General features: G+C 46.1%; 1 protein-coding gene across 7 annotated transcripts in view; it reads left to right on the top strand.

Annotated features, from left to right (window-relative positions):
• Positions 1 to 14,648, top strand: part of eef1db (eukaryotic translation elongation factor 1 delta b (guanine nucleotide exchange protein)) — a 34,775-nt gene that overhangs the window by 346 nt on the left and 19,781 nt on the right. For 3 of the 7 annotated variants that reach the window (XM_073055065.1, XM_073055063.1, XM_073055061.1), the window contains exons 1-4: positions 3,721 to 3,782; positions 5,204 to 6,124; positions 9,256 to 9,409; positions 13,393 to 13,464. In XM_073055065.1, the coding sequence (XP_072911166.1) occupies positions 3,736 to 3,782; positions 5,204 to 6,124; positions 9,256 to 9,409; positions 13,393 to 13,464 (1,194 nt within the window). In that variant the 5' untranslated portion in view covers positions 3,721 to 3,735. Of the gene's footprint in view, positions 1 to 3,720; positions 3,783 to 5,203; positions 6,125 to 9,255; positions 9,410 to 13,392; positions 13,465 to 14,648 lie in introns of those variants that run through there. The other 4 variants (XM_073055066.1, XM_073055064.1, XM_073055067.1 and 1 more) reach the window with 2 other exon arrangements.

Genomic DNA, 14,648 nt, shown 5'->3' with positions numbered 1-14,648 from the left:
AGGAGGGTGTGAGAGGGAGAAGTAGAGGATCTGAGAAGGTAAGTGATGGGGTGGGTTCGAGGGGGGAGAGAATGGTTGGTTGGGACGTGGGAGGAGGAGAGGAACTGGAGGGTGTCGGGGAGGCTGGGGTGGAGAAAGGGGATATGGAGTTGAGGCGGGGTAAAGGATATAGACGGTGTTGGGGAAGGTACTCAGGGGAGTGATTGTGGAGGTTGGGTGTTTGAAGGGTTGAGGGCAATTGGAGGGTTACTCGAATATTGATAAAAAGGCTTTGAAGGAAATGGTGCCCAAAGGGGGTTGGCTGGAGGAGAGAGGGTGGTGAATTGAAGGGAAGGGTGACCCAAGGATCAAAGGGTATGGGGTGGTTGAAAGAGAACGTTGCTTGGAAGGAGTGAGGTTGGTTATAGGAGTGGCTGGAGAAGAGTTACCTGGAGGGGCAGGCGGTGGAGATTGACCTCTGCAAATACTGCACACGGTTTTGGTCACAGCATCACTTAAATTGTTGAGGTTATGAAGGGGAGTGTATGTATTGCCAGTGTTGGAAAGTTGTTAACAAGAAGAGATTGAATAAGCAATCAGTCCTGACGAAGTGTCTCGGCTCGAAATGTTGACTGTACTTCTCCCTATAGATGCTGCCTGGCCTGCTGTGTTCCACCAGCATTTTGTGTGTGTTGCTTGAATTTCCAGCATCTGCAGATTTCCTGATGTTTGTGTGGATAAGCAAGTGTTGCCTTGGAATAGAGGAGGTTGAGGAGAGAATGAATTGAGCTGTATAAAACTATAGGGCTTAGGGAACAACACACAAAACACTGGAGGAACTCAGCAGGCCAGGCAACATCTATGGAAAAGAGTGCACAGTCAACGTTTTGGGCTGAGGCCCTTCATTGGGACTGGCAGATTTTCTCATGTTTGTGAAGGGATTAGGAAGGACCTGTTTCCTTAAGCAGTGATAGCATACGTGGAGATAGAGATTTAAGTCATTGGTTGAAGAATTAGAGGAAATAAAATTGCAGAGAGACCAGTTTACAATCTGCATAGCCCCAGTGACAGGAGTGGAGTGGTGAAGAGGGCGTTTGCCATTTACTGAGATTGTTAATTTGCGATAGTGAAGGCACGGTGGAGCAATCTGGGAGTTCTTTATATCTGCATGATTATAGGAACAGTTTTCTACTCGCGATTGCAATAAGCTTTAATACCACTGGCACATGTTGTGAAGTTTGTTATGCAGCAGCAGTGTATTGCAATAGGTGTGTGTGTGTGTGATTATGATGAGGGTGATCGTAGACCCTGATTTAAAAAAATTAAAGTAGTGCAAAAATGGTGAGCAACACACACAAAATGCTGGAGGAGCTCAGCAGGCCAGGCAGCATTGATGGAAAAGAGTACAGTCGCCATTTCGGGCCGAGACCCTTTGGCAGGACTGTAAATAGTAATGGGTTCATTGTTCAGAAATCTGATGGTGTAGGGGAAGAAGCTGTTCCTGAATCATTGAGTGTGTGTTTTCAGGCTTCTGTACCACCTCCTCAGCGGTAACAATGAGAAGAATCAGGTTTATTATCACCAGCATGTGACATGAAATTTGTCAATTCAGCAGCAGCAATTCAATGCAATACGTAATATAGCACAGAAAAAAAAGTAAATCAATTGCATATATTGAATAGATTTTAAAAAGTGCAAAAACAGAAATACTGTGTTTTTTTTAATGAGGTAGTGTCCAAAGAGGGCAGACCTGGGTAATGGGGGCCCTTAATAATGGATGCCACCTTTTTTTGAGACATTGCCATTTGAAGATGTTGTCAATACTGGGGAAGCTAGTGCTTCTGTTGGGCCTGTGGCTGAGTTGGTAACTTTCTGCAGCTTTTTCTGATCCAGTGCAGTTTTCCCTCCATTCCAGATGGTGATGCAAATAGTTAATCTCAAGTCAAGTCGCTTTTTATTGTCATTTCGGCCATAAACTGCTGGTACAGTACACAGTAAAAACAAAACAACATTCCTCCAGGACCCTGATGTCACATGAAACAACACAAAACTACACTAGACTATGTGAGACAACTCAAGGCTACACTAGACTACATAAAACAACACAAAAACTACGCGAGACTACAGACCTACACAGGACTACATAAGTACACAATACAATAATTGATTAATAAATAGGTAATAAAGAAGACAGTGGAGGACAAATTACAGTATAATGATGTAGATGTCAGTCTAGACCATATATGTCAAACTCAAGGCCCGCGGGCCAAATCCGGCCCGCGGTGGAATTATCTTTGGCCCGCGAGATAATATCTAATTACTATTAAAGCTGGCCCCAGTAATCAAAGCGCCTATGGCGTATGATATGGCTAATGCTGAGTTTATTCAGGTACCAGGTTTTCAGGGTTTTTAGTGTTTATTCGGCAGTCTTGCTCGGCAGTCTTCTTCATAAGAAACGGAATTTGTAAAGTGAAACACTTTGTAGTTATAGCAGAGACTGAGACACATGAGAGCAGGCTGAAAAAACGGAGGCAACGAAAGCTGCGTTCGCACGCGTCCGACTGATCCGGCCCACATGAAGCTGCATTTTGCTCAATCCGGCCCGTGACCTAAAATGAGTTTGACACCCCTGGTCTAGACTCTGGATATTGAGCAGTCTGACGGCTTGGGGGAAGAAACTGTTGCACAGGCTGGTTGTGAGAGCCCGAATGCTTCGGTACCTTTTACCGGATGGCAGGAAGGAGAGCGGTGCTCCCTGTGGTGCTGATTTGTGGATTCTAGCTGGTTTCGTGTGGCCCTAGTGTAATGTGTGGGGAGGTTTGGCTGAGATCAGAAGGGGTGGCGTGTCATCGCTGGAGCTGGTACTGCCTGGCTGTGTGATAATCACATCTAAATGGCTGCTGATCTCAATGAATGCTTTGGAACATAGCTGAGATCAGTGTGTATCATCAGCAGATAATCATTCCTTTGTTTGGTACCAGGATAAATTGTTAGTGCTATCAAGAACTGGGGTCTGGTCAACCACAGCTATTGGTTTTTAAATAAGCACAAAAGATTCTGCAGATGTTGGAAATCCAGAGCAACACATGCAAAATGTGGGAGGAACTCAACAGGTCAGGAGGTTTCTCTGGAGGGGAATAAACAGTCGCCATTTTGGGATGAGAACTTTCATAAAATCATTAATGAATTCTACTGCAAATGAGAGAGGGAGATGCTTGACCTCAGCAAAGGAATAGACAAATTAATTTCTATGCTGTGTCAACACCATGATGCCATTCCACATAATCCGTACCTTGGGAAATCCGCCACAGAGAGCAATTTTGCTGTCTCCCATTTTTGTACCCAGCTGAGTAGATGAACGGAGAGGAGAAAGGTTTCTCGATTGTAATCTCCACTTGGCCTGTATGTGTCCATTAACTGCTGTCTTGTCTGTCAGCTCCCCCACCTCCAGAGGCTGGATTGTGATTTTTCAGCGCAGTTCGTTAACAATAAAGCTTTACATTTGAATTGTGCTACTAACACACATAATTCTCTTCTCTCTTTATCCTTCTGCTGTCGTTTGTAGGATAAGAAGGTGAGTACCTGTCAAACCACTGTTTTGTTTCCACCTTTCTGGATCTTTCTCTAGGGTGTTTGTGATGCTACAGATGTGTGGGAGCTTATTGCTATAGTTTGTACTGTACTCAGCTATTACTTTGGACACTACAGGTCCTCCAGTGCCGGCTTCTTTTACTGCTGTTTGGCAGGACTGCATTGATGTTAAATATCCTGCCCACTGGTGATAAATATCGTGCCCTACCCAGGTAAAGCCACGATTAATTTTGCCTGTCCAGTGTTCTTAGTTAGAGCTTGGCACTGTAATTGGCATGGTTTTTTATCTATAAGGTGTTTTGTGTGTTCAGTCAATAACACTGGGCTGTGAAACAACTACTCTCCATACAAACTTTGTCCTTTCATACATCATGAGCAGACACTACCCCCCACACCATCCCTGCTTGCTTTGCCCCCATTTTGACCTCCCATTCAACACTTGCCCCATCTCCTTTCTTACCTAATCACCTCAAATCCTGTCCATTCTTTGCTCCTTCACCATTCATCCTTAGAATGTACCCACCATCACCCTGGAAGCTCTCCTACCTTGTTCCCTTTGAGTAGGCTCTTCAGCAAAAGGAACTATTACATAGGAGTAGCAAAGGAATGTACTCTTTGTCACACAACGTCCACATCAAACACAGTGCTAAATTAAACAAAATCTCATCTACCTGTACAAAAAAAAAGCAGGATTAGACTATTCAGCCCATCAAGTCAGCTCTGCCACTCCATCATGGCTGATTTATCATCCTTGTCAATCCCAGTCTTCTACCTTCTCCCCAAAACCTTTGACATCCTTCCTAATCAAGAACTTGCCAATCTCTGCTTTAAATATACCCAGTGGCTTGGCCTTCATGGTCATCTGCGGCAGTAAATTCCGCAGATTCACCATCTGTTGTCGAAGAAATTCCTCTTCATCTCTGTTCTAAATGGACAGCCCTCTGACCTTAGACTCTACCACTATAAGAAACATCCTCTCTACATCCACTCTGTAGGCCTTTCAATTATTGATAAGTTTCAATGAGACTCCCCGCCCCCATTCTAAACCCGTTGAGTAGACGAGTGGAAGCCCAGAGCCATCCACCATTCATGTTCCTCCATTCCCGGCATATCCAGCTGTGAACCTAACAGCTTAAATGTCACTCTCCACTAATTGCATTGCAAGTGTTTGTGTGAGAATAGGGCTGAGTTAAAATTGGCAAGGTATAGTGACATCAGTGACATGGGTTCCTGTAGACTGGCACTGCTCCTGCCTAAATCCGTTCCTAATATATCTGCCTCTGCTACCACTTCTGGCAGGGCATTCCACACACCTACCAATCTGTTTTTAAAAAAAACATCTGACATTCACCCCCCCCCCCATACTACCCTCCCATCACCTAAAAATTATGCCTCCTCATATTACCCATATCCACTCTTATCTATGCCTTGTACACCTCTCATCCTCCTCCACTCCAAAGAGAAAAGCCCTAATTTGCTCAGCCTGTCGTCCTAACCCGGGTAGCATCCACATGGCGTCCCGTACACCTCTGTCATCCTCCCTCACTGTTGCCCGGGGACTGCATGCTCAGTACTCTGTCAGTTTGCTGTGCTTACTCTCAGCTTTCTTCCCTGTGTTGTGCTGCGCTCTGAGGATGGGGACCGTGAAGCATCATCCCTTCCTGCTGGAGACCATCTGGACGGACAAGTGGAAGTTCGATGAGGCGGAGCGGCTGTTCTGGGAGGTTTGGGGCAGGTTGTCGGCACCCGAGATCCGCCCGCCGACGGAGGAGATGGGTGATAGGAGGCGGGGGAAGGGCTGCCCGTGGGTGAAGCCGGTGCCCACGGAGGGACTCGATGGGGCTGAACTGCGCGCACCAAGTGAGGCAAAGAGTGACCGTGGGAAGTCGTCCGCCACCAGCCGCCCCGCAGTGGCCTGTCACCACCTTGTCGGCGGGGTCTGGGTCAACAAGGACACCTTCGACACGGCGGAGCGGCTGTTTGTCGAGCGGTTGCAGGTGCCCAGCGTGCCGCGCTCCCTGCCGATCCTCGGCTCGCGTGTGATCCTGGCACCACGGGCCACCCCGGATGAGGGGTACATCAGTGCCACACCGGGCACCCCACTCACCCCCGGCTCCCGGGTGAGCGGGATCCCTCACGAGACCCCCTGGTGCCTACCGTTGCCGGGGGTGTGGCTGGAAAAGCCGCTGTACGATGATGCTGAACGGCTCTACCAAGAGGCCCTGTGCCAGGAACGAGCATCAGAGAGAAATGGACGACCTCCAGGCCAGTGTTGCCCCAGGGCCCGCCACCCATGCCCGCCTCACCCAGCAGAGTCCCATCCATCACCTGTAGTGGCCTTATCACCAGCTGCAGTCCATCAGCACCTCATTCACCAAGACAACGAGCCGGTTTGGTTCAGTAAACCCGCCTATGATGCTGCTGAGCTGTGTTATCACCTGTGTGGAATCCGCGGAATGCCCAGCAAGAGCCGGGAGGTGGCACCTGCCACTCCACAAGCTGCTCCAGCTGAGAGGCCTCCCTCTGCACCTCGTTCTCCATGGCTCCAGGATAAGTAGGCCTCAGTTGTATTTAATACACTTTAATTTGAAGCCCCCTTAAATGTATTGCTGTCTCTTCCCCCTCCTGGAAGCTTCCCCAAAGCACTTAGCATCCTTTATTGGGCCCCTAGTAAATTGGCACAATGTCTCGCTCTCCCCTTGAAGTGGGAGGAAGGAGATGTTACCTGAGCGACATCAAATGGTTGCCTGTCACATGCCAGTGCCACCATTAAAAGACAAGACGATAAAAGATTAGTTTTATTTGCCACATCTACTTTGAAATGCATTGGTTGATTGTTGGGTGCCATGGTAGAGTGGCAGTTAGTGTGATGCTGTTACAGCTCAGAAGAGTTTCAATTCTGACGTCCTGTGTAAGCAACTTGATGTATTCCTTCCTGTGAGCACGTGGGGTTCCTCTGGGTGCTCCGGTTTCCTCACACAGTACAAAGACATACCAGTTAGTAGGTTAATTGGTTGTTGTAAATGGTTTTGTGATTCGGCTAGTGTTAAATAGGTGGGTTGCTGGGTGGTGTGGCTCAGTGGGCTGGAAGGGTCTGCTCTGCTTCTATAAATAAATACAAGTGCTGTGGACAACCCACAGGTAAGTTGTAGCCATGCTTCTGGCGCCAGCGTAGCATGCCGACAACTTACTAATCCTAAGGGTGCAAGCGCATACTTCCTAAAAAGTGCTGACCTTGGTAGTCAGGGTGGTTTGGCACTCTGGCCTTCGTCAGGGTATTGAGTACAGTAGTACAGGACATTGGTAAGGCATAGAGTTCTGATCACCCTGCTATAGGAAAGATGTCAGTAAACTGGAGAGAGTGGGAAGGGTGAAAGTCTTTTAAAGATACAGCACTGTAACGGGCCCTTCTGGCCCCCAACGAACCCACACTGCAAAGAACATACAAACCCTTACAGACAGCGGCGGGAATTGAACTTTGATCTTCCAAGTCGCTGGCATTGTAAAACATTAGTCTTTGTTACCATGCCTCCTCCATCAGCCAAAGTGATCTGAATTCCTTTGTGTTTTACCTGGTGCTGTCTGATGCACTGACCTTGCAATTTTGGGTCAGTTGTAGAGGCCAGTGATGAGTTCGGTCGTCAGGAAGTCTTGAAAGCTTTCCAGAAGGTGAACCAGGGTCATCCAGACAACTGATGTGATATTCACCTGTTTTTTGATTTACTCTTGATTTGGAACGGCCGTGAGACCTCGGAGCAGAATTCTATCGAGTCTGCTCTGCCATTCAGTTATTTATTATCCCTCTCAACCCCATTCTCCTGCCTTCTCCCTCTAACCTTTGATGCACTTACTAATCAATAACCTATCGACTTTTGCTTTAAATATACCCAATGACTTAGCCTCCACAGCTGCCTGTGGTAATGAATATCTCAGATTCACCACCCTTTGACTGAAGAAATTTTTCCTTGTCCCAGTTCTAAAGGAGCATACTTGTATTCTGAGGCTCTTCCCTAAGGTCACAGACTGGTCTACTATTCGGAACATCATCTCTACATCCAGTCCATCTAGGGTAGGGGTTCCCAAGTTTTGTTTTATGCCATGGATCAATGCCATTAAGCAAGGTGTCCATGGACCCCAGGATGGGAGCACCTGATATAGGCCTTTCAATATTTACTAGTTTCAAAGATTCCTGCCTCATTCTTCTGATCTGATTGTCAGTGAGTACAGCCATTAAACACTTGTCATGCATAAAACTTTTCCTTCCAAGGACACTCTCCAATGCCAGCACATCCTTTCTTAGATATGGGTCTAAAGCCACTCACGGTACTCCAATGTGTCAATGAATTGGGGGGTGGGAGGAGAAGTACATTGCTAGTGAGACTAATTGGACTGTGATCCACAGGCAGTTTTAAAGGGTCTGGGAACCTTGGGCCACTTTGCAATTAGCACTGGGTGGGGTTACATCACTTTTGTGTGTTAAATTTATTTCCATTCCTGTGGTCTGGGCTGGCACAATAGCATAAAGCTCGATAGCTGTAGTGGTTCAATTCCTGCCACTGTCTATAAGAAGTTTGTATGTTCTCCCTGTGACTGGGTTTCCTCCCACATTCCAAAGACGTGGAATTAGGGTTAGTAAGTTGTGGAACTTGCTGTGTTGGTGCCGGAAAGCATGTCAGAACTTGTGGACTGCCCCCAGTCTGCTGAACCTTTTTTCCAGCCAAGCTACTTATCAGCAAATTTGCATTGTGTTGAGACTGTGATTATTTTGTAGAACTAGCTGCACAGATCATCATTGAGACCGCATTAAAGATGTGATTTTTAATGGTGCGAAGCCTCTTTAGTAGTGATAGGTGGCTGGACCTGGGGAACCACAATTTATTTTTGTTTAGAAATACAACATGGTAAGAAGTCCGTCCGGCTCAACAAGGTGGTGTCACCAAGTTACACCCTTGTGACCAATTAAGCTACTAACCTGTGCATCTTGGGAATGTGGGAGGAAAGCGGATTTAATGTGAGGTTTGAGAGTTGGGGAGTGGAAAGGTCAAAGTAAATCTATTATCAAAACACATATGTTACCATATACTACTATAAGATTCATTTTCTTGCAGACATTTTCAGGAAAATAAATATAGTAGTTTTGATGAAAGGCTATACATAAAAGACTGACAACTAACCAATGTGCGAAAGAAGACAAATTGTGCAAATAAAAAAATTACTGAGAGCATGGTTTGTAAAAATTCATTGAGAGTTGTGGAATCAATTTGGAGTTGTGAACTCTGAATTGATCCAGTTGTACAGGGAGGTATTGAGACCCAGGTCTTGGAGCTTCGTGATGAGTTTTGAGGGGATAATGGTGTTGAATGAAGAACGTCCTGCTGATTTGCATCTTCATTGTGGAAGGTTAAACGTGCGGTCAGCTAATTGACTGTAGTAAAGTAAGTTGGTGTGCCATTTAATGATGTTTGTGTAATGATTAAAACATGTTTAGTAGTAAAGGATTAAAGCACAGAGTATGTATGTCTGTTACAGTGGGACCATACAAAGTTGTAGCTCCAGTTCTCTATCCCGTACTGAGCCAAGATATTGGTTTGCCAGTAACACTTCGTCTGTGTAGATGTGATGAACTTTTATCTCTGCTTTGAACAGAGTTTTACTGTGCCTTTCACTGCCTTTTCCACCTTCTAGGACCATGGCGGTTAACTTTTTAACTAACGAGAATATCTGGTTTGACAAATACAAGTATGATGACGCAGAGGTGCAGTACTACCAGCATCTGCATGGATCGGTCCCTACCAATACCCCAGTAGAAAATACGGCACGGGATTCCCCAGCTGTGCAGGTACAGTATGATGCCCCAGTCTGTGTGTGTGAGGGAAGAGGTGAACAGGAAAAGTAATATCAATCTTCCTAGTTACCGATTTCTCATTCACAAAGAGCTAAGTAAATGCAAGATGTCTGTATACCCTTTCACTGTTTTACCGTTGACAGTAAGAGCAGAGTAGCCCATTTGGCCCTTCATCTCTGTTCTGGCTTTTAATATGATGGTTGCTGGTCATTCATGTTTATTACCCTCCAGCTTTTCCCCCATATTCCTTGATTCCCTGGAGACTTAAGAACAATATCTTACTCCATGAATGAATAACTTTGCAATTATCCACATCATCTTTATCCAGACCCGCTCCCTTGACCTGTCCAAGTCGACCTGGAATCTCTGCATCCTCCTCAAAGCTGCTCCCATACCCCCACTCCCACCACCTTGTGTACTTACAAACTTGGAGAATCGATATTTAATTCCCTTACCCAAATCATGAACAGGTAGGTGGGTTCCAGCCCTAAATCCTCTTGTAGCCCACCAGTTAATGTGTCCACTCTGAGAAAGACATCCTGTCATCTAACCAGTCTCTGTATCGGTTCCCTGTGCTGTAACTCTCCCTAATCTTTCATATGGCTGACCCTGGGCTTTCTGAGAGTCCGGTTGCATCACACTCAAATCCAAATCAGCATCTGTCTCGTTACATTGATCAGTACAGCACCGTACAGGTTCTTCAGCCCACAATGTTCCAACTTTTTAAGCTACTCTCAAGTTCAATCTAACCCTTCTTGTCCACAGAGCCCTCCATTTTTGTGCCTGTCTGGTTGTCTTAATTGTAATTAACATATCTGCCCCTACCACCACCCCTGGCATCATGTTCTGTGCACCTACCAATCTCTGACACCTTTCCACTCTCTCCCCACCCCCAATAATTTCCTGCAGACACCTTAACTTTATGCCCCCTTATAATAGCCATTTCTGCTGTGGTGGAGGGAGTAAGTCTCTGGCTGTCCACTCAATCTGCCTCTTGTACACCTCTATAAAATCACTTCTCATCCTCTTTCACTCCAAAGAGAAAAGACCTAACTTGCTTTATCTATCCTCATAAGATATGCTCTCTAATCCAGGCAGCATCCTGGTAAATCTTCTCTGCACACACTCTAAAGCTTCCACCACCTTTCTATATTGAGGTGACCAGAACTGAACATAATGTACCAAATGTTGTCTAACCAGAGTGTTTTAGAGCTGCAACATTACCTCACAGCTCTCGAATTCCCAGTACATCTGTCCAGCATGATTTCTCTTTCAAGAATAAGTGCTGACATAGTCCCTTCCTGTCACCTCTTTTCCAAGTGTCCAGCTATTAAATCTTTCAAATTTGACTCTAGCATTTTCCTTGCTGCTGATGCCATGCTAACTAGTCCACAATTCTTTGTTCAAACCCCTCTGTCTTCCTTTTAAAAGCTATTTGTAAAAATCTGTAGTTATTTTAATTGGAAACTCCTCTGGTCCAATCTTTGGGCATTTGTAATGCCTTCTCATATTTGTAGAATCACAAGGTCCCTCAACTATGTTTCATCTGTCCATGGGCTTTCTTGAACATTTAATATCCTATGCTTCATGGCATCACTAGGCAATGGAAAATGCTGTAAATTTTTGGCAGACACTCAAATCTGCAGAGAGGGGAAAGGTTAATGTCTTCAGGTCATTGATCTTTCATCAGAGCTCGGGCACATGTGCACAAGGTATTAGGACAGGTGAGGGTCAACAGAGCAGCTTGGAGAAGAGGGAGATCTTGGGGTTTCTAGACCCCGTATACCCTTCTGTACACCGAAGTTTGGCTTCTCTGCTTGGGATGAGAAAGTTGGTGACGATTGAACTGCCAGAAATGGAGCAGTGTAGTTTCCCAGGCAACGTTCTGCTGTTAATTTGTGCCAAAAGTTTAATTTTTTTTTATTATGCCGTGACACCCAATACAGACCAGGGGACTGCATCGTTGAGCATCTTCACTCTGTCTGTCACAAAGGCATTATTTCCTGGTGGCCACCCATTCCCAATTTGACATGTCTATCCACAGCCTCCTCTGCCAGTCAACCTCATGACCTGTACATCTTCACAATGTGGGAGGAAACCAGAGCCTCTGGAGCAAACACGCGGTCACAGGGAGCACGGACAAACTCCTTACAGACAGCGGCGAGAATTGAACCCACGTTTTGCTCGCACTGTAATAGTGTTAGGCAAACCGCTACACTGTGCCACAGTCAGACTAGAAAGTCCTGCTGGTAGTTTTAACACAGCCAGCTCCTTCCCAAGTGGTATTGGTTTACTGGCACTGAACAAGCTACCTAACAACTACCTGCATGTATTACTCCTGACTTTGTCTTGTTAAGGAGACGTTGTTTGGTCTGATCAAGTGTACCCGACGCAGATTGGGAGGCAGCTTCTTCAAGTAGCTACGCTCCCTCTACCGCAATAGGTGCGATTTCTTGGTGGTCACCCATTTTAATTCTACTTCCCATTCCCATTCCAACATGTCATTCCATGGCCTGCTCTTCTACCAGGATGAAGCCACTCTCAGGTTTTAGGAATAACATCTCGTATTCTGTCTGGGTAACCATATAACAATTACAGCACAGAAACAGACCATCTCGGCCCTTCTAGTCCGTGCCGAACACTTACTCTCACCTAGTCCCACCGACCTGCACTCAGCCCATAACCCTCCATTCCTTTCCTGTCCATATACCTATCCAATTTTACTTTAAATGACAATATCAAACCTGCCTCTACCACTTCTACTGGAAGCTCGTACCACACAGCTACCACTCTCTGAGTAAAGAAGTTCCCCCTCGTGTTACCCCTAAACTTTTGCCCCCAACTCTCAACTCATGTCCTCTTGTTTAAATCTCCCCTACTCTCAATGGAAAAAGCCTATCCACGTCAACTCTATCTATCCCCCCTTATAATTTTAAATATCTCTGTCAAGTCCCCCCTCAACCTTCTACCTGATGCGTGAATGTTGATTTCTTTAATGTCCAGTAATTCCACCTGACTCCACTCTTATCCCTGGCCTTCACATCTGCCCTTCCCATGGTCCACGCTCCTGTCTTATCAGATTCCAACTTCAGCATTTTACCTCTTCCAACTATCACCTCCCAGCTTTTCATTTAATTTCCTCTTCCCCCTTCCTACCCGCCTATCTCCCCCTTCACACGGTTTCACCTATCACCTTCCAGCTTGTACTCATCCTGCTCCACCACCCCCACCTTCTTACTGTGGCTTCTTCCCCCTTTTTTAGTCCTGATGAAGGGATGCGGCACGATATGTCGACTGTTTATTCCCTTCCGTGGAGGCTGCCCGACCTGCTGAGTTCCAGCATTTTGTGCGTTTGGCTCAATTATACCTTGGTTACCTCAGGGCTGGTGTTTTCCTACTAGCCCAGCGGGTCTGGTGCCTGCTTGCTGCTTCCGTTGCAGGGAGGAGAGGGTGACGTTGTTCTTTTATTTTGCAGTTCAGCTTTCCATGACTGTTTTCTGAGGTCCATGAGGGCCAGCCATGAGCGGCCAGAGGCTCTCCGGGCACTCTTACTTAAGCTCATCACCCCGACTTGGACATAGGATGCTGACAGTAGCTCACCAGAGTCCTCTGACCTGGACCAGTCTTTTACATTGTGTCTAGTGTAGCCTGTTGTCTTGGTGTATCTTTCTTCTCCCAGGGATGAGGTCTTTGGAGCTTCTGTTGGTGTTTCTGTATCTCTGGGTTTTTATAGGATGGGGTTGCTGGTCCCATGCCCGACCCTCCTTTCGCATCCAGGCTTGGGACTGTAAACAGCAGAGTTCCCTGAACGTTCTGCCACAGAGAAATCTCTGCTGTATGGTTCACACGAGGTCCTGGGCCCATCGGTCTACAGGCCACTTCCCCTTGTGATCATTCAATCAAACCCTCAGACTGTATTGTTGCTGTCATTTGACTGGAGATCACGCGTTTGACCAAATTCTTTCTCCACTACCTAGGAGAACGGAGCGAGTAACATCCTTCGGGACATTGCCAGAGCCAGGGAGAATATCCAGAAGTCACTGGCCGGAGTGAGTACCTGCTCCTCTTAGCTGGCCGCAGACTTGAGGTGCCCCCATTTAATTGCTCACAGACCCTTTCCAAGACAAATCTCTTCAAACCTTTCATAACCTTTGGACAGCTCGGTAACACTCCAATTGTGTTCACACCACGTTCTGTTTTAAAATGTCTACACAACGTTTAAAGCGGATGTCCTCAGGTGTACCTCTGGATTGGTTTTCCTTTGTTTAAGAAGGGCTTCAAAGATTAAGTCAGAAAACTACAGGCTGGTAAGCCTAATGTCAGTGGTGGTCGGGATTCTGAAAGGCACGGTTTAGCAGCATTTGCAAAGTTAAAGATGAAAACAATAGCACAGAAACAGGTCCTTCAGCACATCTAGTCCGTGCCAAACTATTATTTTGCCTTGTTCCATCAACCTGCACCCAGACCTTGGCCCTCCAGACCCCTACCATCTATGTACCTGTCCAAATTTCTCTTGACTGTCACAATCAAATCCACATCTACCACTTCCACTGGCAGCTCGTTCCACACTCGCCACCCTCTGAATGAAGAAGTTGCCCCTCATGTTCCATTTAGAGTTTTAGAACTTTGACCCTTGGTTTGCAGTTCCAGTCTCAGCCAACCTCAGTGGAAAAAGCCTGCTTGCATCTACGCTATCTGTACCGCTCATAATTGTGTATACCACTATCAAATCTCTCTTCATTCTCCTACACTCCAGTGAATAAAGTCCTAACTAGTTGAACTTGTCCCTGTAACTCGGGTCCTCACAACGTCCTGTGATAATGAAGAATATATATATTAGGTAGTATAAGCAGTGCAAAGAGAGAGAACAAAAAGAACATAGTGAGGTGGTGTATGTGGGTTCTTTGTCCATTCTGAAATCTGGTGCTGTTCCTAAAATGTTGGCTATGTGTCTTCAGGCTGCTTCATCACCGCCTTGATGGTTGCAATGAGAAGAAGGAATGTCCTGGGTGATGTGGGAGCGGGAGGCCCTTTTTGATGGACGCTGCCTTTTGAGGCATTGTCTTTAGGAGAAAGTGAGTTTGCCTTTGTCAGAAGTGATGGTGAAGGGTTGGAGGTGTGTAGCCAGGATTTGTGTGGGGCGCCTGTTGTTGTCACATATATTCATAATTTAGAAGGCGATTGGCATGCTTAGTAAGCTTGCAGATGACACTAAAATTGGTATGTGGTCAGC

The sequence above is a fragment of the Hemitrygon akajei genome, chromosome 8 (genome assembly GCF_048418815.1).
Source record: "Hemitrygon akajei chromosome 8, sHemAka1.3, whole genome shotgun sequence".
NCBI classification, from domain to species: Eukaryota; Metazoa; Chordata; class Chondrichthyes; order Myliobatiformes; family Dasyatidae; genus Hemitrygon; species Hemitrygon akajei.
This window is presented reverse-complemented; position numbering and strand designations above follow the sequence as displayed.